The sequence below is a fragment of the Anolis carolinensis genome, chromosome 4 (assembly GCF_035594765.1).
Source record: "Anolis carolinensis isolate JA03-04 chromosome 4, rAnoCar3.1.pri, whole genome shotgun sequence".
Classification (NCBI taxonomy): Eukaryota; Metazoa; Chordata; class Lepidosauria; order Squamata; family Dactyloidae; genus Anolis; species Anolis carolinensis.
The window spans coordinates 147,665,039-147,688,882 of record NC_085844.1 but is presented as its reverse complement, the minus strand read 5'-3'; the positions used below and the strand labels follow the sequence as shown (position 1 = coordinate 147,688,882).

At 39.2% G+C, this 23,844-nt stretch overlaps 1 protein-coding gene across 2 annotated transcripts in view; it reads left to right on the top strand.

Moving 5' to 3' along the window:
- The first annotated feature begins 1,482 nt into the window (after positions 1-1,482).
- Positions 1,483-23,844, top strand: part of alg14 (ALG14 UDP-N-acetylglucosaminyltransferase subunit) — a 46,385-nt gene continuing 24,023 nt past the window's right edge. The window contains exons 1-3 of one of the 2 annotated variants that reach the window (XM_008109186.3): positions 1,498-1,755; positions 4,381-4,532; positions 20,109-20,231. In XM_008109186.3, coding sequence (XP_008107393.1) covers positions 1,605-1,755; positions 4,381-4,532; positions 20,109-20,231 — 426 coding nt within the window. In that variant the 5' untranslated portion in view covers positions 1,498-1,604. Of the gene's footprint in view, positions 1,756-4,380; positions 4,533-20,108; positions 20,232-23,844 lie in introns of both variants that reach the window. The other variant, XM_008109187.3, reaches the window with a different exon arrangement.

Here is a 23,844-nt window from a genome sequence, read left to right as displayed (position 1 = left end):
CAGGCGCAGCTGGCGCACAAGTCTTAATTGTGCGAATGCTCCCCTGGCCACTGCCGACACCTGGGGTTCCAGGCTCAGCTATGAATCCAGGAGAACACCTAAGCTGCGAATTTTCTTCTACACATTAAAAGAATATCCCTTACTGGGATCATGTGTTCCCTCCAAGAGTAAATATTGAAGCAATTGGGGGATCATTTATTTGTTTGTTTGAAACAACATGCTCAAACACAACAAAAGTGTAAGAGGGCAACCCAATTGTAAACTACCAACCACTGCTATTGGGGAAATGCCAAAATCAGGTCATTTTTCCAGGATATTTTGCTCTTTTGAATTAAACCATCCCTATTAGCCAAACAGCCAGGCTCTAAAGCTGCAAGGCTATTCAATGCTAATCAAGCTGGCTAATTGCAATATTCACACTTCCCTCAAACAGACAAGAGTTTTATGTTCCACCCCGGACCTTCCACAGATATATAAACCCCACTTGCCTAGTTTCCAACAGACCTCACAAGCTGTGAGGATGCCTGCCATAGATGCAGGTGAAATGTCAGGAGAGAATGCTTCTGGAGCATAGCTATACAGTCCAGAAAACTCACAGCAACTCATCCCTTCTATTTACGATATCACTTTGAAACAGAGGGTGTATCTATTCTGCAGAATTAGTGCAGTTTGGCCCCACTTGAAATGTCATGGCTCAATGCCAGGGAATGTCGGGAGGTGTAGTTTTAGAAGGTCCTTAGCTTTCTCTGCCAAAGAGCACTGGGGCCTCACCAAACAACTCCCAGATTCTATAGCAATGAGCCATGGAGGTTAAAGTGGTGTCAAACTGCACCACTCCTGCAGAGTAGCTGCATCTCGAGAGTCTGAAAGATGGGCCCTTTCCACACAACTGAATAAAATCCCACATTATCTGCTTTGACCTGGAATATATAGCAGTGTGGACTCAGGGCCCTTCCACGCAGCCCTATATCGCAGAATATCAAGGCAGAAAATCCCATATCTGCTTTGAACTGGGTTATCTGACTCCACACTGCCATATAACCCAGTTCAAAGCAGATATTTAGGGATTTTATTCAGCTATGTGGAAGGGGACTCAGATAACCCAGTTCAAAGCAGATATTGTGGGATTTTCTGCCTTCATATTCTGGGATATATATCTGTGTGGAAGAGCCCATGGACTACGAATCAAGACCTGAGTTTAGATCTCCACATGGCCATGGAAATCCAGGCCCCAGCTACACTACCATGTAAAATCCATATTATCTGCTTTGAACTGGATTATATGAGTCTACACTGTCATATAATCCAGTTCAAAGAAGATCATCTGGATTTTATATTACAGTAGATGGGTGCCCACTTGTTTACCTTGGGCAAGTCGCACTCTCTCAGCCTCAGAGGAAAGTAAGGCCAAACCCCCTGTGAAAAAAATTTCTAGCCAAGAGAACTGTGACAAGCTCTTCATTGACTGGACTCGGCTTAAAGGCACACAACAGCAAATGGATAAGAATGGTGGCGAGCTCAGTGTGCACTCTGATTATTTTTGAACTTTCTCGGCTCCCGTACGGCCCATATACAGCAGAGGCTTCTCTAGCTATGGCCTTCCTATGAAATCTTTCCACACAATGCTAGCCACCGTTGCGGCCGCTGCACTCCTTTTCCTCCTGCTCCTGCTCTTCATCGTGCGGTTCTTCCCACGGAAGGAGACACAGGTCGCACGAAAGAGCACCGTCAAACTCCTCGCGGTGGCCGGATCCGGTAAGTCAGCAGAATCCGATACAACAGCCAGCGTGGTCTAGTAGGCCACCCGGACTACAGTACCCAGCAGACAAAGCGGCCGGCTGTTTCTAATGCGGAGGGAGGGTCCGCGGCGCTGATTTCGCAAGTTGTGCTGGGAAATGTAGTTCCTTTGTAAAGTCGGGTTGTTTGGCAGCGTGAGGCCCAATTGGATTCTTGTTTGTTTGCACTTCAACTCCCAGAAGCCTCAGCCAGCTTGGCAATGGTCAAAGTATTCTGGGAGATGGAGTCCAAAATATGGAGAAGACGAGAGTTTTGGAACAACTCTAATTAAATATAATTTTAATGCGTTGTCGAAATGTCGAAGGCTTTCATGACCGGAATCACTGCGTTGCTGTGAGTTTTCCAGGCTGTATGGCCATGTTACAGAAGCATTCTCTCTTGACGTTTCGGCCATATCTATGGTAGGCATCCTCAGAGTTTGTGAGGTTTGTTGGAAACTAAGTAAGTGAGGTTTATATATCTCTGGAATGTCCAGGGTGGGAGAAAGAACTTTTGTTTGTTGGAGGCAGGTGTGAATGTTGCAATTAACCACCTTGATTAGCATTAAAAGCCTTGCAGTTTCAAGGCCTGGCTGATTCCTGCCTGGGGGAATTCTTTGTTGAGAGGTGTTAAACACAGCCTACAAACTATCTACAGACTCACCAAGAAAATCCAACAAATGCTACGTTTAGCAAAGGACAAGAGGGATCCTCTCACCTCTGCAGGAGTCTACCCTATACCATGCAACTGTGGACAAGTCAACATAGGGACCACCAAACGCAGCACTGCCCAAACACAAGTCAAAGAACATGAAAGGCACTGCAGACTAACTCAACAAAGGAAATCAGCCATAGCAGAGCACTTGATGGACCAACCTGGACACAGCATATGATTTGAGAACACAGAAATGCTGGACCACTTCAGGCTACACAGAGAAGCCCTTGAAATCCACAAGCATGTAGACAATTTCAACAAAAAGAGTGAAGCCATGTAAATGAACTAAATCTGGCTACCAGTATTACAAAATTCTAAAATCAGGACAGTAAATAAAGAACAACACTCTGAAACCAGGGGAATTCCCGACAAGAAATGATCAGAGCTAGCTAATCACCTCCCAACAAAGGATCCCCCAGGCAGGAAATAGTCAAGCTTTGAAGCTGCAAGGTCATTCAATGCTAATCAAGGTGGCCAATTGCAACATTCACACTTGCCTCCAACCGACAAGAGTTTTTTCTCCCACCCAGGACCTTTCACAGATATATAAACCCCACTTGCCTAGTTTCCAACAAATCTCACAACCTCTTAGAATGCCTGCCATAAATGTGGGTGAAACGTCAGGAGAGAATCTTTCTGGAACATGGTCATACAGCCCGGAAAACTCACAGCAACCAACTATAGTTTTGCAGATGATATATGGTGCTCTTTGGGACTACAAGTGGCAGGAATTACCTGGTGATTCTTCACACCTGATACTTTAGTGACCTGAGTAGATGATTTTAAACCAGAAAATTTTAAAAAGTAATCTAGTGCAGAGTCTGAACTGGAAGAGATGATAATAGAGAGGTTTAATGCACAATGTTTCATGCAGGTGGTCCTTCTTTCACAAGCATCATCTTCTCCTGTACTGCTGTGATCAATCCATCAGTGATGCTTTTATTACAGTCAACAGACCATAAGGCAATGCAATAATTATATACATCTTAGGTGTCTTCCACACTGCCATATGAAATCTAGATTATCTGCTTTGAACTGGATTATATGGCAGTGTGGACTCATATAAACCAGTTCAAAGCAGATAATGTTGATTATGTGCTTTGATAATCTGGATTATATGGCAGTGTAGAAGGGGCCTCACACACTGTCTATATCAGTATGCATTCCATATTTTTTTTAGAACTGGATGCATACGGTATTGAGATGGGATGCATATTCTCATCATCACACCTGATTATTATGATTTTTGCATGGGAAGGCCAGAAGTTTGAACACTATTCCCACCCTAAATATCTCTGCCTCACCTTAGATTGAACACCAATATTTAGGAAACACTATGCAAACATCAAAAACAAAGCAGCTGCATGCAATAACATCTTGCGAAAACTTACTGAGAGTGCATTGGGTACAGACCCAAAATTAGTAAGAAGATCATCCTGGCCTTGTCTTACTCAACTGCTGAATATGCCAGCCCCGTCTGGCACAAATCTCCCCACGCAAAGCAGGTGAATATAGCACTGAATGAAATGTAGAATAATCACAGGATGTCTTAAACCTACACCTGCTGATAGACTTTGTAGGCTAGCTGGCATTCCTCCCCCCCCCCCCCCCCGAAGTCTACTTAAAGAGTGTCACTATGAAATTCTATCTAACCCATTGCTAATTCAAGCACTTGTAGGCTCAGAGAAGTATCTGTGAAATGACAGAACAGAAAAAAGGTTGTGTCTGAAACATTGAGATGATGTTTTATGTGTTACTGCTTCATCAGTACCTGTCAGTCACCACTTGATGTCATGATCACCAAGTAATGAACACACTTGTATGAGTGAAGACAACAAATCACATAGTTGATGAATCTTTCATAAACTATCTTGTTTCTGACATTTTCAGGAGGACACACTACAGAAATCTTGAGATTACTCGGTAGCCTCTCCCAGGCATATTGTCCAAGACATTATATTTTGGCTGATTCAGATAAAATGAGTGAAGACAAAATCCGTTCTTTTGAACAAAAAAGAGCAGAAATGTTCTCAGATTCTTTGGTAAGTTGCTATTTCTTAAATTTTGTTGATTTAAAATGCTTGTCATTCAGTAGAAATTAATTGTTAATAGGATCTAACACACCATATCTTTCACTTATACTTGAATCAATTGAATGTTATAGTTTATTCCTCATATGTAATAATTTGTATGGTTTTCTCCCATAACAGAGACTAACAGTCCATCTGGCTTGTTCCCTCCTTATCCATGCAACATAATGTAAACTGATTGCAGAGATTTCATGATTAGTATGTGCAATCTTCCCATGTAATAAAATGAATATTTACATTGACTGTATCGATCCTGGGCAATTAATAAATAAGTAGATAATATTCACCTTTAGCTCTTAGTCAGTACATATTTAGATAAACAGCATGCACCTTGAACAATGAATAAATCAGTATTTTTGACCAATATGCACACTGCATTACTGACCTTGTTTCATTTCTGCCAGTTACACATTTACCAGGCAATGTGCTAAATACCACATGGAATTGAATCAACATGGGTAGATTCTCCATTCTGTGAATTTTCACAATCTGAATATGAAAACTATAATTCTAAAATTAAGACCAGTAAACAAAAATGTGAAATTATGTCACAAAAAGAGTCAAACAGGATTGTAAAAATGCCAGAATCCAAGGAGCTATTATATTTTTCAGGACTTTTAATTCTTGATTGTAAAACAAACAAGCAAAAATCAGTTTTGCAACTCTAATTCACAGTTTGTCTACATAATATTTTCTCTAGCTTGAGAGTAGGCAGAAGGTTAATAATAATTTCAGAATTAAATTTTAAGATTATCCTCCTATATCTGGAGTTCAGCAGCGGAACACAGAACATAAACTTTTTATACTTTTTATACTTTTTATCATGTTTTAATTGTTTTGTTTTATAGTATATTTGTTGCTGGCCCTCGTGGCAGAATGTAAGCCGCTCTGAGTCCCATCGGGGAGAAGGGCGGGGTATAAATGCATGTAATAAATAAATAATAAATAAGGTAGATCCAGATCTACTAGTAGACTCCTAGGTGAATTGTAGCAGGCTGGAAAAGATTTATTATTATTATACTAATTTTTATTTCTTGCCCGCCTTTCCTCACGATTTGAGATGGGTTACAACATTGCTAAAACATGCATTCATCTAAAAATATTTAAAATACACATATTAAAACATATTTCCACAAAATGCATATTAAAATACATAAAACAAATATAAGCATAAGATGAAAGTTTAATATTCATCATTAAAACTATAACTAGTAGTAGCAGTACCAAGCTGACAATCCATCAACACTAAATTATGCTGTTGAAATAAGAAAAATTGGCACTACTAAAAGGGCTGTGAGCTCTTCAGTTTCTGGATTCAAAATAAGTTCTTGAGCTCAGAGTTTTCTTAATCCTATGTCTTTTTCACCAGCTCCCAGTTTCTCTAGGGGTGCATCTACACTATAGAATGAATGCAGTTTGATACCACTTTAGCAAGACTAAGAGGGAACCAGATGATGCTCACACTGACAGAGTATGCATGTGTCCTGTAAGTCATATGTTTCCAGCCCTTGTGGTGTTCACCTTTGGAATAAAGTCCACTGAATTAATTCAGTCTTATTTCTATGTAGATCAGGCATGGGCAAACTTTGGCCCTCCAGGTGTTTTGGACTCCAACTCCCACAATTTCTACCAGCTGTTAGGAATTGTGGAAGTTGGAGTCCAAAACACCTGGAGGGACAAAGTTTGCCCATGCCTGATCTAGATAAACAAAAGATGACTTATACTGGGCACACTTGCCTTAAAATAAATCCCACTGAAATCACTAAGACTTATTTCCTAATTAAGTTAAGAATTGATTTACAATAAATTAATATTAATAATAATAATAATAATTTACCCACACAATAGAAAAGAATCTTGCACTCAGTAAGGGTTTTCTCTCTAGTTTCAAATGCAATGGTTAGCACTGTTGAAGAATGTTGCTTGTTCGTTTCCCTGTTAAATTTTAGTTGAAAGGGGGCTGTTCATTAAACAGCAAGAAGTTAGCATAGTATTATGGTTTAAGTTTTGGACTCTGTAGACCAGGGTTCGAATCCTCTCTTGGCCATGGAAACCCAAAGAGTGGCCTTGGGCAAGTCATATATTGTCAGCCTCAGAGGAAGGCAAAGGCAACCCCCCCTTCTGAACAAATCCTGGTAAGAAAGCCTATGATAGGTTGCCTTTGGGTCACCATAAATTGGAAACAGCTTGAAGACACACAAGAACAACATTTGCAGAACTTGGATAGGTAATTACTAGGGTTTTCCAAATATTCGTTATGTTTCTCGTTTCGTAATTATTTCGTATTGTTCTCGTTTTTTGAAACGAGTATTGAAACATTTTCCATGGGCGCAACTGGCAATGTAATTCGAACCATCGTTGGCCCATTCTCTAATTGTTTCTTAAAATTTTCGTTAATTTTTTTCCTTCCAAAATTTTTTTAAATATTTTTTAAAAATTATTATTTATTTATTTTTTTGTTTCTGCAACCTAACATGAATGGGAGCCTAGCGCAGCCTAACATGGCTACCGCTCCCTGGCCAATCAGAGTCTTCCACGATGGCTGAAAAAGGTGGGGGCTAGCGTCCTCTGCGTCCGCGTCCTCCGCAACGGAGCCAAGCCATTCTAGGCTAGGATACCGAGGAGAGAGGGTGTTTCGTGCGCGCTGGGAATCTGCTTGCTTGCTTGGGGGAGAGAGGGCTAAGTGACTGGGGTAGAGTGTCTGTTGTTACTGGTTCGATATTGTGTTTCTTTTGGGGGAAATTGGCTTGGGGCAGAGTCCTTGCTGTGGCTGGCTTTAGGGAACTTTTATTTTCCAAAGGACGTCTGTGTCCCTGTTAGCGGTAGGGGTGCTTTTGCTTTCCTTTCCTACTCCTGAGGGAAACCCTTTGCCTTTCTTTTTTTTTCTTTTTTGGAATCATTCACCACATAAGCCCTTCTTTCCAATCCTGAAAGGGGGGAACTAGAAAATTATAGTTTCCTAAGGATGTCTGCTCCGTTTGTAATCCCAAGCCCCTGGGCTGAGTGTTATTGCAGCAATCACAAAGACACACATTGTTTTCAAACCTAAAGGGTACATTGGAAGAAATAGTTTCCAAAGGACGTGGGGCACCCGCCAAGGCATTGCTTCCCTCGCGCTCCATTTCTATTCCCAAGCCTTGGGCTGAGTTTTATTTCTGCAATCACAAAGTCAGACATTGATTTGATTCAATAGAGGGTCCACAGCAATTTATAGTTTCCAAAGGACGTGGGCACTCCTGCCAAGGCATTGCTTCCCTCGCGCTCCATTTCTATTCCCAAGCCTTGGGCTGAGTTTTATTTCTGCAATCACAAAGTCAGACATTGATTTGATTCAATAGAGGGTCCACAGCAATTTATAGTTTCCAAAGGACAGTGGCACTCCTGCCAAGGCATTGCTTGGCGTGTGCTGCATTTCTAATCCAAAGTCTACACAAGTAGAAGAGGGACTTTTACAGTGATAAGAACCCAATTGAACAGGAAATAAGACTTTCAAACCAGGAACAGGTTTCTTCAAATATTGAAAAATAGTGTATTATAAAAAGTTATGAAAATTTGCCAAAAATCATAGGAGACAGAAAATGTTCTGCAATTTGTTGAGCAAAGAGTGTTGAATGTGATCTCCCACTGTACCAAATTTGATGAGGATAGCTCAAGAAATGAGGGCAGGAGACCCCCAGAAAAGTCCCCCCCTGGTTTCCTGTTTTTTGGCGATTGCGCATGCGCGCCCGCCATTTTAGAAACATTTTAGAAACATTACGAATTTTCGGAAATATCCAAAAATTTTGGGTGAAACATTTAGAAATAATTTCTACATCGAAGAGCCGGCACCCCCTACTTTAGAAACGAGAATTGAAACAATTTTTCCATCGATCGGACAAGCCTAGTAATTACCCTTTGGAATATAACTCCTAGAATCCCCTCAGCAGTATGCTGGGACCTGTGGTCCAAAGAAAAAGTAGCTGCTTCAACACAGTCTTTGCTTAGCACCTTGGTAACCACATCAGCCCCAGTAGCACAGCATGTTACAGCGCGGAGCTGCTGAACTTGCGGACCAAAAGGTTGCAGGTTCGAATCTGAGAAGCGGAATGAGCGCCCGCTGTTAGCCCCAGCTTCTACCAACCTAGCAGTTTGAAAACATGCAAATGTGAGTAGATCAGTAGGTTCCGGTGGGAAAGTAATCATGCTCCATGCAGTCATTACGGCCACATGACCTTGCAGGTGTCTACAGATAACGCCTGCTCTTCCGCTTAGAAATGGAGATGAGCACTAACCCCCAGAATAGGACACGACTGGATTTTATGTCAGGGGAAAACCTTTACCCTTTACCTAACCACATCATAAATGCTTGTGGATTTGCATAGGAGGCTCTTGGATGTGGATGTTACGTGCCCATTCCTAACTTTGTACCTGACTTCAGCACACATCTGAATCATAGCTAAACTTCATTGCAATTTTACCAATGTATCTAATCAATTCAATGTGGATATATCCAGTTCCTAATTCAGTTTGTACGGCAAAGAGAAACTTGGGGGCGGGGGGGAGAAGCCATACAAAGAAATCTTTCTCTTCAACCTCTTACTATGTTATAATAGCAAAAATGTCAGAGAGAAGGGTTGAATTTACACTGATAGGATCTCTTGTGGATGTATATTAGCACCCATCTGTTTTCTTTTAAGAATCTAACAAGTCATGTGTAACCCAAACTCTGGAATATGAAAGCTATGTTTCACTTGGACTAGCTTCTGAAGGTTTCCATTTTTGCCGTTGTTACATGCTTCTATATTTGCTTGTTTTTTGCTTGAAAACATTTTTCAGACATGCTCTTATTTCGACTGAAGTGTCCTTTACTTTGTAACAATTAGTATTGTAGGATATTGTTTTGTTCTTTTTTGTTTCTTGTTCTTTCTGATCCAGTTACTATCAAATCCCAAGGGCTGTGACTTTGGTGAGAATTGAAGTAATTGATCCCTGTTCTGCCTTAGATCTCAAAGATGGAATTTTTATTCCCACCAGAGATGTGCTTTTCTTTTGACCGGCGTGGAAATTGAAGGAATTCTCCATCTGCTCCCTTTCCGCATCATGTAAAATGAAAAATGTTATCTAAATCAAATGAAATGGAGTAAAAAATGGAAAACGGCATTAGGGCCAGGATATTTGAAAGACTGCCTTCTCCCTTATGGCCTTGCCCAAAATCTAAGATAGTCAGCAGAAATCCTGTTATATATCCCACTCTCTCAAGAGGCTAAGTTGATAGGTACAAATTGCAAGGCTTTGGCTGAATCTACACTGCCATATAATGCAGTTTGGAATTGCATTATATAGTCACTATAGACCAATATAATGAAGTTTAATGCAGTTAAACTGCATTCTATGAGTCTACATTGGCTCTTTTTAAATTGGGTTTTAATTGGGTTGTTGTTTGTTTTCCGAGCTGTATGGCCATGTTCCAGGAGCATTCTCTCCTGACGTTTCACCCACATCTATGGCAGGCATCCTCAGAGGTTGTGAGGTCTGTTGGAACCTAGGCAAGTGGGGTTTATATACAGTAGAGTCTCACTTATCCAACACTCGTTTATCCAACGTTCTGGATTATCCAACACATTTTTGTAGTTACTGTTTTCAATACATCATGATATTTTGGTGCTAAATTCGTAAATACAGTAATTACTACATAGCATTACTGCATATTGAACTACTTTTTCTGTCAAATTTGTTGTATAACATGTTTTGATGCTTAATTTGTAAAATCATAACATAATTTGATGTTTAATAGGCTTTTCCTTAATCCCTCCTTATTATCCAGCATATTTGCTTATCCAGCGTTCTTCCGGCCCGTTTATGTTGGATAAGTGAGACTCTACTGTATCTATGGAATGTCCAGGGTGGGAGAAATAACTTTTGTCTTTTTTGAGGCAAGTGTGAATGTCGCAACTGACCACCTTGATTAGCACTGAATAGCTCTGCAGCTTCAAAGCCTGGCTGCTCCTTGCCTGGGGAATCCCTTGTCAGGAGGTGTTAGCTGGTTCTGATTGTTTCCTGTCTGGAATTCTCCTAATTTTTTAGTGTTGCTCTTTATTTACTGTCCTGATTCTAGAGGTTTTTTTTAATACTGGTTGCCAGATTTTGTTGGTTTTCATAGTTTCCTACTTTTTGTTGAAATTGTCCACATTCTTGTGGAGTTCAGTGCCTTCTCTGTGTGATTTTCATGGTGGCTTTTAGAGTGGTCCAACATTTCTGTGTTCTCAAATAATATGCTGTGTCCAGGTTGGTTCATCAAATGCTCTGCTATGACTGACTTCGCTGGTTGAATGAGTCTGCAGTGGTTTTCAGGTTCCTTGATTCGTGTTTGTGTGCTGTTTTTGATGGTCCCTATGTAGACTTGTCCACAGCTGCATGGTTTTAATTATTTCTTTCCTGCATTTCACATGTTTTTATCAATTGTGCATTGCCTTGGGGCCCTGTTGCGTTGAAAGGCAGTAAATGAATGCCTTGAAATAGAATAGTATTTCAAGGTATTTATTTAAATGTGTGCCAAAGGCTTTCACCTGATTATAGAGCTCTTAGTTGAGCAAATTGAAGTTTTACACAATTAATTAATTGAATGTATGTCTATACAAGTACACACCTGTGAGGGTAACAGAACCAGGATTTAAAATTTTGGTCTAAGGCTGCAATCTTAAGCACACTTCTTAAGAGTAAGCCTCATTGAACAACAGTGATACTTAGGTAAGGGTGAAGGCTTTCCCCTGACATTAAGCCTAGTCATTTCCGACGGGGGTGGAGGTGGGGGGTGGGGGGGTTTGGTGCTCATCTCCATTTCTAAGTCGAAGAGTCTGTAGAGTCCTCCAAGGTCATGTGGCTGGCATGACTGCAAGGAGCGCTATTACCTTCCAGCTGGAGTGGTACCAATTGATCTACTCATATTGGCATGTTTTCAAACTGCTAGGTTGGTAGAAGCTGGGGCTAACAGCGGAAGCTCACCCCGCTCTCTGCATTTGAACTACATACCTTTTGGTCAGCAAATTCAGCAGCTCAGCAGTTTCCATCAGGGGCACCACCAGTGATACGTACCTCTGTATAAAAATGGTGCAATTAATTTCAAGTTTAATTGAGAGTCAGTCAGTTGAATGTAGTGGTTCTTATTTCTGAGTAAACATGCATGGCTGTTAACATGAATATGGTGAATGTACATAGAAATGAATCCAGAATTCTGAATTTTATTTCTTGTTTCTAGATCAGGGCTGAGCAACCTGTAGTTCTCAGCCCAATTTCCCAAAGCCCTCTGCAAGTAATCAGATTACTTTGGTAAGAGCAATTTGTCCTTCCTCCAGTAGCCTGCTGGGAAGATGGGGAAAAGAAATATGGCAAAGAAAGATGGAAAAAAGAGAAAGGAAAGGAGAAGGGGATAGCCTCATTCATTTGGCCATGGCACTTCCTACTCCAGCTTTGGCCACATACACCACCAGTGTATAATTCTTGATGTATTACCTCCAGAGTGGATAGACCTTGAAAGGAAAAAAAGGATCCTCATTCTTCTTTTATATCAGGGTATATTGGTCTAGAAACCAGGAGTCCACAGCACCTGTTTTATCTCCTCTGGAGTACCAGAAGGTCCTAGGGCATCACCGCACCTTGCTGGTGACCAAAGGTAGCATTGTATCACTGCTGGTTGCCTTCCACGTATGGGTGGGAACTCCAGTTTTGAAGTAGGGAACCATTTTCAATTACATACTTACATATTATTGTGTGTATGTGATGGCTCAATCTGAACAATGGAAAGGAATGTAGGAAAGGTCATAAGGGTAGCTAGCTACCTTGTGCTACAGCAGCAAGGACTGCCTTGTAATGGCTTTTGTATTTTCCACAGAATGTCCAATGTGCAACATATGACTTGGCCACATGAGGAAACCAGAGAGCATTTCATTCTCTTTTCTAATGGTAAATACATACCAATAGTGATAGCTTCTTAGGAACAAGTAACTGAACAAGTTACATTTCTGAACAGCAGTAACATTAACAAATTGAATGCTCAGAGTACTGAGTAAATTAACTACGGTAGTCTTGCTTATCCAACATAAACGGGCTGGCAGAAAGTTGGATAAGTGAAAATGTTAGATAATAAGGAAGGATTAATAAGCAATGGAATTAATTATATATATATATATATGTTTTAAAGGTTTTTATAAAGTATATTAATAATGTTATTAATGGATTTATATGTATTGTTTTGCTTTTATGATTGCACTTTTGGGCATTAAATTTTGCCAATTTCTGTAAGCCGCCCTGAGTCCCCTCGGGTGAGAAGGGCAGGGTATAAATGTTGTAAATAAATAAATTAATTAAGGAAAAGCCTATTAAATGTCAAATTACGATATGATTTTACAAATTAAGCACCAAAACATCATATTTTACAACAAACTGACAGAAAAAGCAGTTCAATACATGGTAACGTTATGTAGTAATAACTGTATTTACGAATTTAGCACCAAAACATCGCAATGTATTGAAAACATTGACTACAAAAACATTGACTACTAAAAGGCAGACTGCGTTGGATAATACAGAACGTTGGATAAGCAAAGGTTGGATAAGTGAGACTCTACTGTAGTGTTTTTAAAATAGAGAACCAAAGCTTGTTCATCTCAGTCTTCACAAAATATGTGCCTCTGGAAGGGGAAGGTGCAGTAAAATTGCTCCATAGGTTCCTGCATCTTACTAAAACAAAAGACCAGGCTTGTAAATCACTCAACAAATGTTACTTATTCTCCTTTAGATTCACAGAGGAAAAGAGAGCTTTCCTTCAGGAGTAGTTTGCCTACCTTACGTTCGGGTCACAAAGCATTCTATTCCTTCTCCATTCCTTCCACCCTCATGTGATTCCTGGTTGGCTATGGTTGATTGGATAACCCATAAATATGAGGCTGGCTTTGAGCGCTAACCATCTGTTTGGAAATTGGAAGAGCTGATTGTAGTAGGTACATTCTCTTCCTCCACATCCAGATAATTTGACATAGATAATATTACAGAATCGATCATCTCCCGTTTTATGTGAATAGCTAGAGACACTTCCATGATATCTGCTACTGTCCACAGGATCTCTAGATCTGGAAGATTAGACGTAAAATTATATTTTTAAAGTGCAAAATCACCTAAAATTGCCCCTGCAGGGGTAAATCAGACTACCAGATTTAGTCCAAATACAAGAGAGAGTATTTACCAGCCTTAATAAAATTCCTGCTTGGAATTCTCTGTTTTGATAAAGCATTCCACAGATCAAGGCTGATACATTCTTAGCATACTCAAGAGGGAAATAAACAGCAAAACAGAAGGCTTGGATGGGAGTGAGAGCTGGCAGCCAAGGCATCCTCTATTATTTTAAAAAAGATTAGGCCATATCCCGGGGTATGAAAAGTTTGTGTTTCAAGACAAAATACAAACTCCACAAAAGAGCAATACTTTTATTGGCCTACCAAAATGCACATACTACATTGTGTAAGCTATTCAAGCCCCAATTGCTTCTTCATCAGACAAAAGATATTTAAAAGGCACACAGGAGAATAAAAGTGGGATGTTAGTGTCATTGGATCAGATGTTGTTTCTGTTGTAGTTCAGTTGGTACAGAAAGATGGCAATACAGGCAGAGGATACTCCCCTCTTGATCATGTAGGGACTGAGACAAAGGACAGTAAAATTTAAACTCCATTAACATCTGTAAAATAATAATAATAATAGATATATTATTATTAAAGTATGAATCATCAATGTTGTAATCCCAGGTGACAGCAGAATCAACGAGAAGCAACTGGAAAAGCTGACACAATACAAGGATTTAAAGACTGAAGTACAAAGATTCTGGCACAAGCCAGTAAAGGTGGTCCCAGTGGTGATCAGCACACTGGGTGCAGTGCCTAAAGACCTTGGCCTGTACTTGAAAACAATCGGCACTAACAAAATTAGCATCTGTCAGCTGCAAAAAGCCACCCTATTAGGATCTGCATGCATAATTTGTTGATACATCACATAGTCCTAGACACCTGGGAAGTGTTCGACGTGTGAACCAATACAACAGCCAGCATGATGATCTTGTTTGCTGTGTACTCATCTTGTTATGTATATAATAATAATAATAATAATAATAATAATAATAATAATAATAAAGCTTTATTTATATCCCACACCCTCTCCCCGAAGGGACTCAGAGCAACTTACAACCAAGAAAATAGAAAAAAATAAAAATAAACAAATACAATTAAAATTCAAGCAATTAAAACATCAGTTATTAAAACATCAATTAAAATCATGCAATCCCAGTCATAATCCAAGGACATTCTATTTGTCAGTCCCATTAATTTGTGATCATTTATTGCACTGCTCCAATTATAAAATAAGCAAGGCAAACACAAAACATAGTACAGTAGAGTCTCACTTATCCAACACTCGCTTATCCAACGTTCTGCATTATCCAGCGCATTTTTGTAGTCAATGTTTTCAATACATCATGATATTTTGGTGCTAAATTCGTAAATACAGTAATTACTAGTTAGCATTACTGCCTATTGAACTACGTTTTCTGTCAAATTTGTTGTAAAACATGATCTTTTGGTGCTTAATTTGTAAAATCATAACCTAATTTGATGTGTAATAGGCTTTTCCTTAATCCCTCCTTATTATCCAACATATTCGCTTATCCAACGTTCTGCCGGCCCGTTTATGTTGGATAAGTGAGACTCTACTGTACATATAACTCAACAAATGGCTACTATAATTAAATAACTCATTGAAATTCAGGGTGCCTTTGGTCTTTGTGAAGCAACGGGTCTATTCTTAAGGCAGAGAATATTGTTTTTTCAAGAAGTCTTTGTACTGTTGCATCTGGAAAAAGTTTGTCTTTTTGGCTGCAATATGAGCCCAGTTGTTCTTTCTATGGTCTTCATAAATCTAACTATGTGTTCCTTTCTTTTCAAGAGTCCACTTTGGTCCAATATGTATCTTCTTCCATTTTATTCTTTTGGTTGCGACAGTGTATTTAGTTAGCTTATGTGCAAACTGGTTCTGGAGGAGATTCGGGAACACCAACTACATAGTGGTGCCATTTCTGCAGCATTCTGCATGACAGCTTCTTTGTTGAAGATTTGCAGAGCAAATCATCTTCTCCAAAAAATTTGCTTCAGTAGATGAATTTTCTGGTAGACATGTTCTGCAACAGGTTGTGCCCCACTTGGGTAGCTATTAGCATAAAGGATTGCCTCCCTACACTGCAGGGAAATAATATTTTGATTCCTTTTCTGCAAGAAAAGTGGAGGGAATTTTTTCAAACATAGTTGGTGGATCTCTTTGCTTTAAATCATTGGAGATATATATTTGGTTTGTCTGGAACATTGTCATTCTATCATTAAAAATTGGGACTGGCTCTCCCCACAAGAATCCTCATATGCTCTGTCATTTAGCACTTGAATAGAGGAAATAAATTCTGCAGGGAGTATCAGAGACAATGCATATTTGTATAACACATGAATGCTTCTAGGTAGCCACCTTCAGAGTTGTGTCATTTCATGTGGCTTCCATGTGTGGACATGACCAAAAAGCTGCATGATTATTTTGAGACTTCCATCTCAATGCATACATATCAGTAGATTAGACAGATTATTTGATGTTCCAAAGCAGCAATTTGTGTGTTCTTGTTTCACCTTAATCATAATTGGAAAAATACAAACCAGACCCTGGAAATTTCCTTTGGAAAAATATAATCTAAAATCTCTACACTATTAGCTATAAAATGTGACAAAGCAGGACTTTAAAAATAGAAACCTATATGACTTAATTAATTTAATTTAATATAGGGATAAGCGGAAGGTGTAATCTAATGATAGATGGGTTGTTGTGTATTTTCCGGGCTGTATGACCATGTTCCAAAAGCATTCTCTCCTGACATTTCGCCCACATCTATGGCAGGCATCCGATAACGATAGATGTCTGAGTTATTTGCAGTCAGTGATCACGATTCCTGATATTTACTTTAGCAGCAGCAACAATGTACCACCTAAATTGGGATGTTGAAAAGAACAGAGTTTGAGGCTAAATTAGGGGTGGACTTGTGTGTGAAAGCAATATGAGTTCAGCTTTGGTACAGAAATCAAATTCTTAAACTCAAGCTATGTCCAGAGTTAACCTGTTATTTATTGAAAGTATGATCTCTCCTTGTTTACTCTGCTTCTGACAGTTCTTCTTGTTGTCCACTAGATGGGGCGCTGAGATAATACAGTAGAGTCTCACCCAATATAAACGGGCTGGCAGAATGTTGGATAAGCAAAAATGTTGGATAATAAGGAGGAATTAAGGGAAAGCCTATTAAACATCAAATTATGTTATGATTTAACAAATTAATCACCAAAACATCATGTTTTATAACACATCGACAGAAAAAGCAGTTCAATACACGGTAACGTTATGTAGTAATTGCTGTATTTACGAATTTAGCACCCAAACATTGCAGTGTATTGAAAACATTGACTACCAAAAACAATGGCTACTAACAAATTGACTACAAATAAAGATAGAATTGCATAAAATCAACTTACAGTAACAACATTGTCGGAATTTACGTTTATTTATTTCATGTCAAAAGCATTGCATAACAAATACATTTTAAAATGATGAAAAAAAAGGAAATCACAAGTTACATAAATCCATAAAAAGTTTAGTCTTTGCTGCCTAGAGAAACAGCTGTGGATTCGGGTGGGAGGAAGACTTCGTTGGATAATCTAGAACATCGGTTGGATAAACGAGAGACTGCTTTAGTTCAGCTGCAATGCCTGCTACAGTATACTCTCAGGCCCCTTCTATACTGCCAAATAAAATCTAGATTCAAAGCAGATAATCCACATTATAGGTTTTGTCCACACTGCCATATAAGCCAGTTCAAAGCAGATAATCTGGATTATACATGGTGGTGTAGAAGGGGCTTCTGTTAAATGGTATCCATGTAGATTGGTGGATGCTGGATAAATGTAGTTTCTAGTTGCTGGAGAGTTACTACTGAAATATGTCTATGTAATACTATACCCTATATTATATTATACCATACTATACATTCTGGATAACTTGATATTAATATTGAAATACAGTAATTAAAAGCAAAGTAATACAAAGACAGTTTAATGTAACATAGTTTTACTGTCTTATATAACTGATTTTACTATATTATAAAATTTTATTTTGTTTTATTTTTTATTTAAAGTATTATTTCTTCAATTTTTGCCAGATGCTTAAGTTTCAATTAACCAAGAGTACTGTATCCTGTTCAAAAACACAACAAGAGATTTTTTTCCAAGCAGTTTAATGGTAATGTTCCATTAGTTCCAGCCTTGAAAAAAATCCTTAAGATGTGACAAGACTATAGATTTTTTCTACTGTCTCTTAAGAGGGTGATGACCTTCATTTCCATGCTGGCCACAGATGTGTGGATAGAGAAGCCTTATCCTTCATGGTCAGCTAAGCAACACAGAATGCTACCCTCGCAGGTTGGATACTACCCTATATTCCAGGATCTTATCCTAGATTATCTGCTTTGAACAGGATTTTATGAGTCTATTCTGCCAGATAATCTGGTATAAGAAGATAATCTGGGATCAGATGCTGGGATATAGGGCAGTGTAGATCCAGCCTTAGAAAACAAACAGGAAGTTAATCCCAAGTATGCTGGCAGAGGAGCAACAGAACTGAAAAGCAATAATCTGTCACTCCACAAAAAGGCCACTTCCATGGTCCCAAGGTGTCCTGAAAGGTTTGGCTAATGCAAGTTGAAAGCAACTACAAAAGGTACTGTGGGACATCCGCCAGAAGTTTTCTTTTAATTTTTTTTCCTAACAACTCTCCGAGATGCACAAGCATTTTGCCAAAGTTGCAGCGCTGATGCGCCTCTCCTCTCCCTCACTCCTGGTGCCTCCAAATTTGCCCTCTTGATCCCAGTTTCCCTTTGGGGTCACTTGCCTGCGACTTGCCGCTGCCCACTGTGTAATTTCAAGCTCAGTTTCTTTTCATAAATACACAGGAAAGGAGAACAAAGAAATTGTTAGAGAGAGATCTCACAGAAATTGCTTTCCTCTCATGCTTCAATTTAGTCACCTGTGTGTCCCTCAGTTTTTTCAAGACTTTAAAATAAGGATAAGTGTTGAAGCAGCCTATGCTACCATACTGCAAGGGACTTTCATTTTTGGGAGAGCACTGCAATATACAGTGCTCCGTAGCAGCACATTTTTCACCTGATATTGGATTTTATTTGAATCCTTTTATCACGTGTTTTTCATGCCATCCTGCAATCAAACACACATTATGGATGTGCATTTTGTAGCCCCACCCACCCTTTATCCATTCTCTACTGGCTTTTCAGACCTGTGTAGATGGGCCCTGATTCCTGCAAGTAGATTCTTGTTGCTTTTTGGTTGCTAGGGAAAATACTAAATACAAAGCTGATCTGTGCTACCCATTGTCCTTAATTGCGTACCCCCTGTGATCTCAGGCTTAGACCTTGACGCTATAAGTCGGAGATTTTCAAACATTTCACGTTTGTGGCACATTTTTAAGACATGCATCATTTTGTGACACAGTAAATCAAATTTACTACCAAAATGGAGGTCAAATCAATTTATTTATTTACTGTAATTTTACCCCACTCTATCTCAACCTCAAAGGGGACTCAGAGCAGCTTCTAAACTGGCAATAATTCAATGCTGTATTAAGACATAAAAACATACAAAATACATTTTGCATAAAAATAATAAAACAGTAACATATAAATACATTCAAATAAGCAGTTAAAAACATAGCACATAGTCCCAAAATCATAATCCAAAAGCCGTTCCCATCACATTATCAAATCAACCCCTTATAAGAGATTCAGACACATAAATAAATTATAATAACAATATGTATGGGGACACAACATATCTCACGAAAACCTTTCATTTATAATTGAAAAAATATATGATTTTATTGCTTATTTCACATAGACATAGAGGCTCACATGACAAACATATAATCACACAAATTTTGGAAAGCACTGCCTTTAAGTATACTACCAAACTAGTAGTTAAGTGTGCATATGGATGAGGAGGCAATACAGAGTCAATTCGAAATAACAGGTTTGGCCCTGTTAGGTGGTGGCATCAAGGATGGAGAAAGATGTGTGTCACATAAGTTGCCTTACATAGATAAGGTAGTATGCTGCCTTGAGGTGTGGAAGACACTCTCCCATCACCAATCTTAAAAGAAAAATTCAGCTGGCAATCTAGTGGGCTTTTTGTACATGGAATGGATGGGAGCAACATTGTGTTATTCTTACTCAGCAGAAGAATGCTTTGAGTTGGCCATGCAAAACAATAATCTGGAGCCAGCCAGAGCTTCGCCTGTGCTTATTCCTTCTTGGGAAAATGAGAGTTTTTTTGAATCCAGCTACAAAAAAGATACAAAACTAGGCTTTATTAGACTGATTTCTCTGTATAAATCAATTTCTCTCCTTATTTTTCCAAGTTCACCCTTCATCGCATTCCTAGAAGTCGGGAAGTTCGTCAGTCCTGGAGCTCTTCAGTACTAACAACTATACATTCCATGTTTTATGCGCTTCCTTTGGCCTTCAGACTCAAGCCAGATTTGGTATGTAAAACAATACTAGAGAGAAAGAAAATATGAAGAAATGTTAGCATGTTCCAAGAGGAAATTGCTTTACTATTTTGGTATCATCACTTCTAGAGAATGAAAAAGTGGAGTTGTTATTATAACCCACTTAAAAATTTTGTTTCTATTTGTACGCCTTTACATCAGGGGTGTCAAACTCATTTTTACTGAGGGCCACATCAGCCTTATGGTTGTCTTCATGTTTCCCTGACATTGAAAACCTTGCAGGCCACATAAAATAATTTGGCGGGCTGGATTCAGCCCACAGGCCTTGCATTTGCTTTACATGGAATTAGCAACCCTGTGCGGGGGGTGCCTTAGGGATATCACCTATTCCCTTCTACCATCTGTGCAGAAACAAAAGTAATATGTAGAGATAGAGCCCTGATCCAACATTTTCTCCATTTTCTCAGAGTGGCCTTTCCATAAAGCAAGGAGCTGACCTGGTCTCTTAAATGAAATTACGGTCTTTGTGATTCCTTTTCTAGTTCCCCTGTTCTCTCCCATTTCTATATATTGATTTTCCTTTTTCATTAAAGGGGAAGTGAAACGCCTCAGATCAAACTAAACAAGCAGTCTTTATGAGATGAGTACATTAAAGCATTGCTTTGTTACAGTGGTGGCTTAATTTAATTAGCATCAATGATATTGAGTTTCCATCATAAGGGAAATTGTCTGGATAATTAAATAGGGCAGTACATTACTAAAGGAGATGATTTGTAAAAATCAAAGGAGAAAAAGTCCCATGCAGTAACCTAACTGTTGCATAGGTCAACCAATCAATTGTTTGTGTATGTATATGCATAATACCTTTATGTCACCAGCTGATTTATGGCAACCCCATGAATCTAATAGTTTTCTTAGGCAAGAAATATTCAGATGTAGTTTTGCCAGTTACAAAATAATTATAGCCTCTACTGGGATTGGCAGTTGCCAAATTTTCTCTTCTAGTAATAGTTTAACTTAGTTTGTGAGGGTTTTTTTAACTTGCTAGAGCAATGGCACAAATATAGTGTTCTACCATGAACTTTGCACTGAGATCTCATGCTTGTGTGTGTTTTAAGTACTGTGATAACAATTGATGAACCTGTGATAGTAGTTTTGACTATGGATTGTGAAACTGCGACACACTGTGCTTTCAAGACACAGCAACGGATGCTTAGGTATTTCAGTTCCTGGTGGGTTCTAACTTGCTCAATGAGCCAAAATGTATGATGGAGAAGACTTGATTTGAGTTGCATTGGTGCCTGCAACAAAGGAGGAATTCATATTCGAGAATGGACTCACCTACTCCTTATTTGTAGACTGGTCAAGCTCCCATTTCAGAATTACACTGCTATTGATTTCCATGGCAAGGTAGCTGAAGGGATAACCATCTTGATCCTTCTCTTTTTTTCTTGTAATGTTATGCTTACAGTTGCCTGCCTAATGAGTATTACTACTAGATGGGATGCCCCATAGAAGTGATGGGAGAGATTGATGTGCCATCACTTTTGAGTAGACATTATGAAGAAAAGAGACATGGGTGCTTCTATGCATCCTGGCAGAAAGCCATGTTTTTTTCTGCATAACATCCCTAGTAGTAGGAGTCCCCCTAGAGTCGGACATGACTAGACTTAATGTCAAGGGGAAACCTTTACCTTTTAATAATAATAATAATAATAATAATAATAATAATAATAATAAATCTTTATTTGTATACCACTTTTCATCCCTAAACGGGAGATCCAAAGCGGCTCACAATATTTTAAAAGCAATACAGGTTAAAATACATATAACAATGGCCTATAAAACCAAGTTTACAATAAGACATAAATAAACATATTTAAAAACATTTATCAAATACAGTTATTGCAGGAAACATCAATACAGCTGGTAAACCTAACACGACTCACTGAAAGTTAGCCTTCCTTTCGTTCTAAACTAAGAATTTTCATTAAAAACTTGCGCAAACAGGAAGGTATTTAGCTGCTTTTTAAAAGATGTCCAGGAGAAGGCTGTTTTAACTTTCTTGGGGAGGGAGTTCCAAAGAGTTAGAGTGGCTACCAAGAAGGCCCTCTCGTTGTCGCCAACCACATTTGTGATGTGATAGAAGTAGATGGATCTCTAACTTTTTGACCTCATAGGAAAGAGGAAGCAGCCCCATCACTACCAAAGCAAAACAAGGAGGAGGGATTGGGGTTCAGAGGACAGATGCCACAGAGGACATGTTCATTAAAATTACAGTGAGTCATTTGTGGCCACTGCTGGTCCATCCCTACTTCAACCACTCCTCCTGGGAAGAGAAGCCGTGAAGGGCAAATGGGCTCCATGCACCATCCAGCTGGTATTCCCAGTAAATTCCTCAGAATGTCCAACCCTTTGGAATTATACCTTACCACACTATGTGAATAGGGCCATTCTTTCAGCAATGACTACCAAAACAGTAATGACAGCTCTATATTGCAAGTATGATAAAGGAGTGGCAGAAAGGAGAGCTGATTGTTTATGGCCTCATGGGAGGGATGGGCACTGAGTCCATGATCTCCCATTTCTCTGTGGGGAAAATGTGCAACAGCAGTAATTAATCATTCTGAAAATCCTTCAAAAGTACTTAAGAGATAGCCTACGGGTTGAAACTGATTCTTCTTTTCTCTCTTTTTTTTTAACAGACACTAGTTTCATGCTATTTGTGTTAAATATACAGTAGGAATTCCTCCTGGGAATGACATGCTATTTTCAGGGAAACTGCATGAGAAAAAGCATAGCTGTTCCCACAGAGGCAGGAATAGGTTTTTCCGTACAATATCTCTGGAAACCTCTTAGGGGTGCTAGGGTAAAAGTAAAGGTTTTCCCATGACATTAAGTCTAGTCATGTCCGGCTCTAGGGAGTGATGCTCATCTCCATTTCTAAGCCGAAAAGCTGGCGTTGTCCATAGACGCTTCCAAAGTCATGTGGCCGGCATGACTGCATGGAGCGCCGTTACATTCCTGCCAAAGCGGTACCGATTGATCTACTACATTTGTATGTTTTCAAACTGCTAGGTTGGCAGAAGATGGAGCTAACAGCAGGAGTTCACCCTGCTCCCTGGATTCGAACCGCTGAGCTTTCGGTCAGCAAGTTCAGCAGCTCCACGGTTTAACCCGTTGCACCACCCTGTGGGCTCCTTATTATTATTACCTCATCCTAAATCTCCTTGTGCAATGCCAAGATGATCCAGAAGATCTTTCATTTCAGTTAAAGATGACGCTTCAATAGTTTGTGAATATAATTGCATGTGTGCTTTCAAGTCGCCTGTCAACTTAGGGCGACTCTATGAGTTCCACAGGGTTTTCTTAGGCAAAAAATACTCCAAGGTGGTTTTTCTAGTTCCTTCCTCTGCAGTATAGCCTACAATACCTGACATTCATTGATAGTCTCCCATTTAAGTACTATGCCTGCTTAGCTTCCGAGATCTGACAATATCTGGTGCCTTTAGAGGGTTTAGGCATCTGGAGAAAGCTAATCTGTTTGAAAGGAAAGCCCCACCTCTCTCTTTGATCACTTGATTTCTGTTGTAAAACTGAAGTATGTGAGATGTTGTTTCCTTTTATAATGTGCCTCAGAAGACAG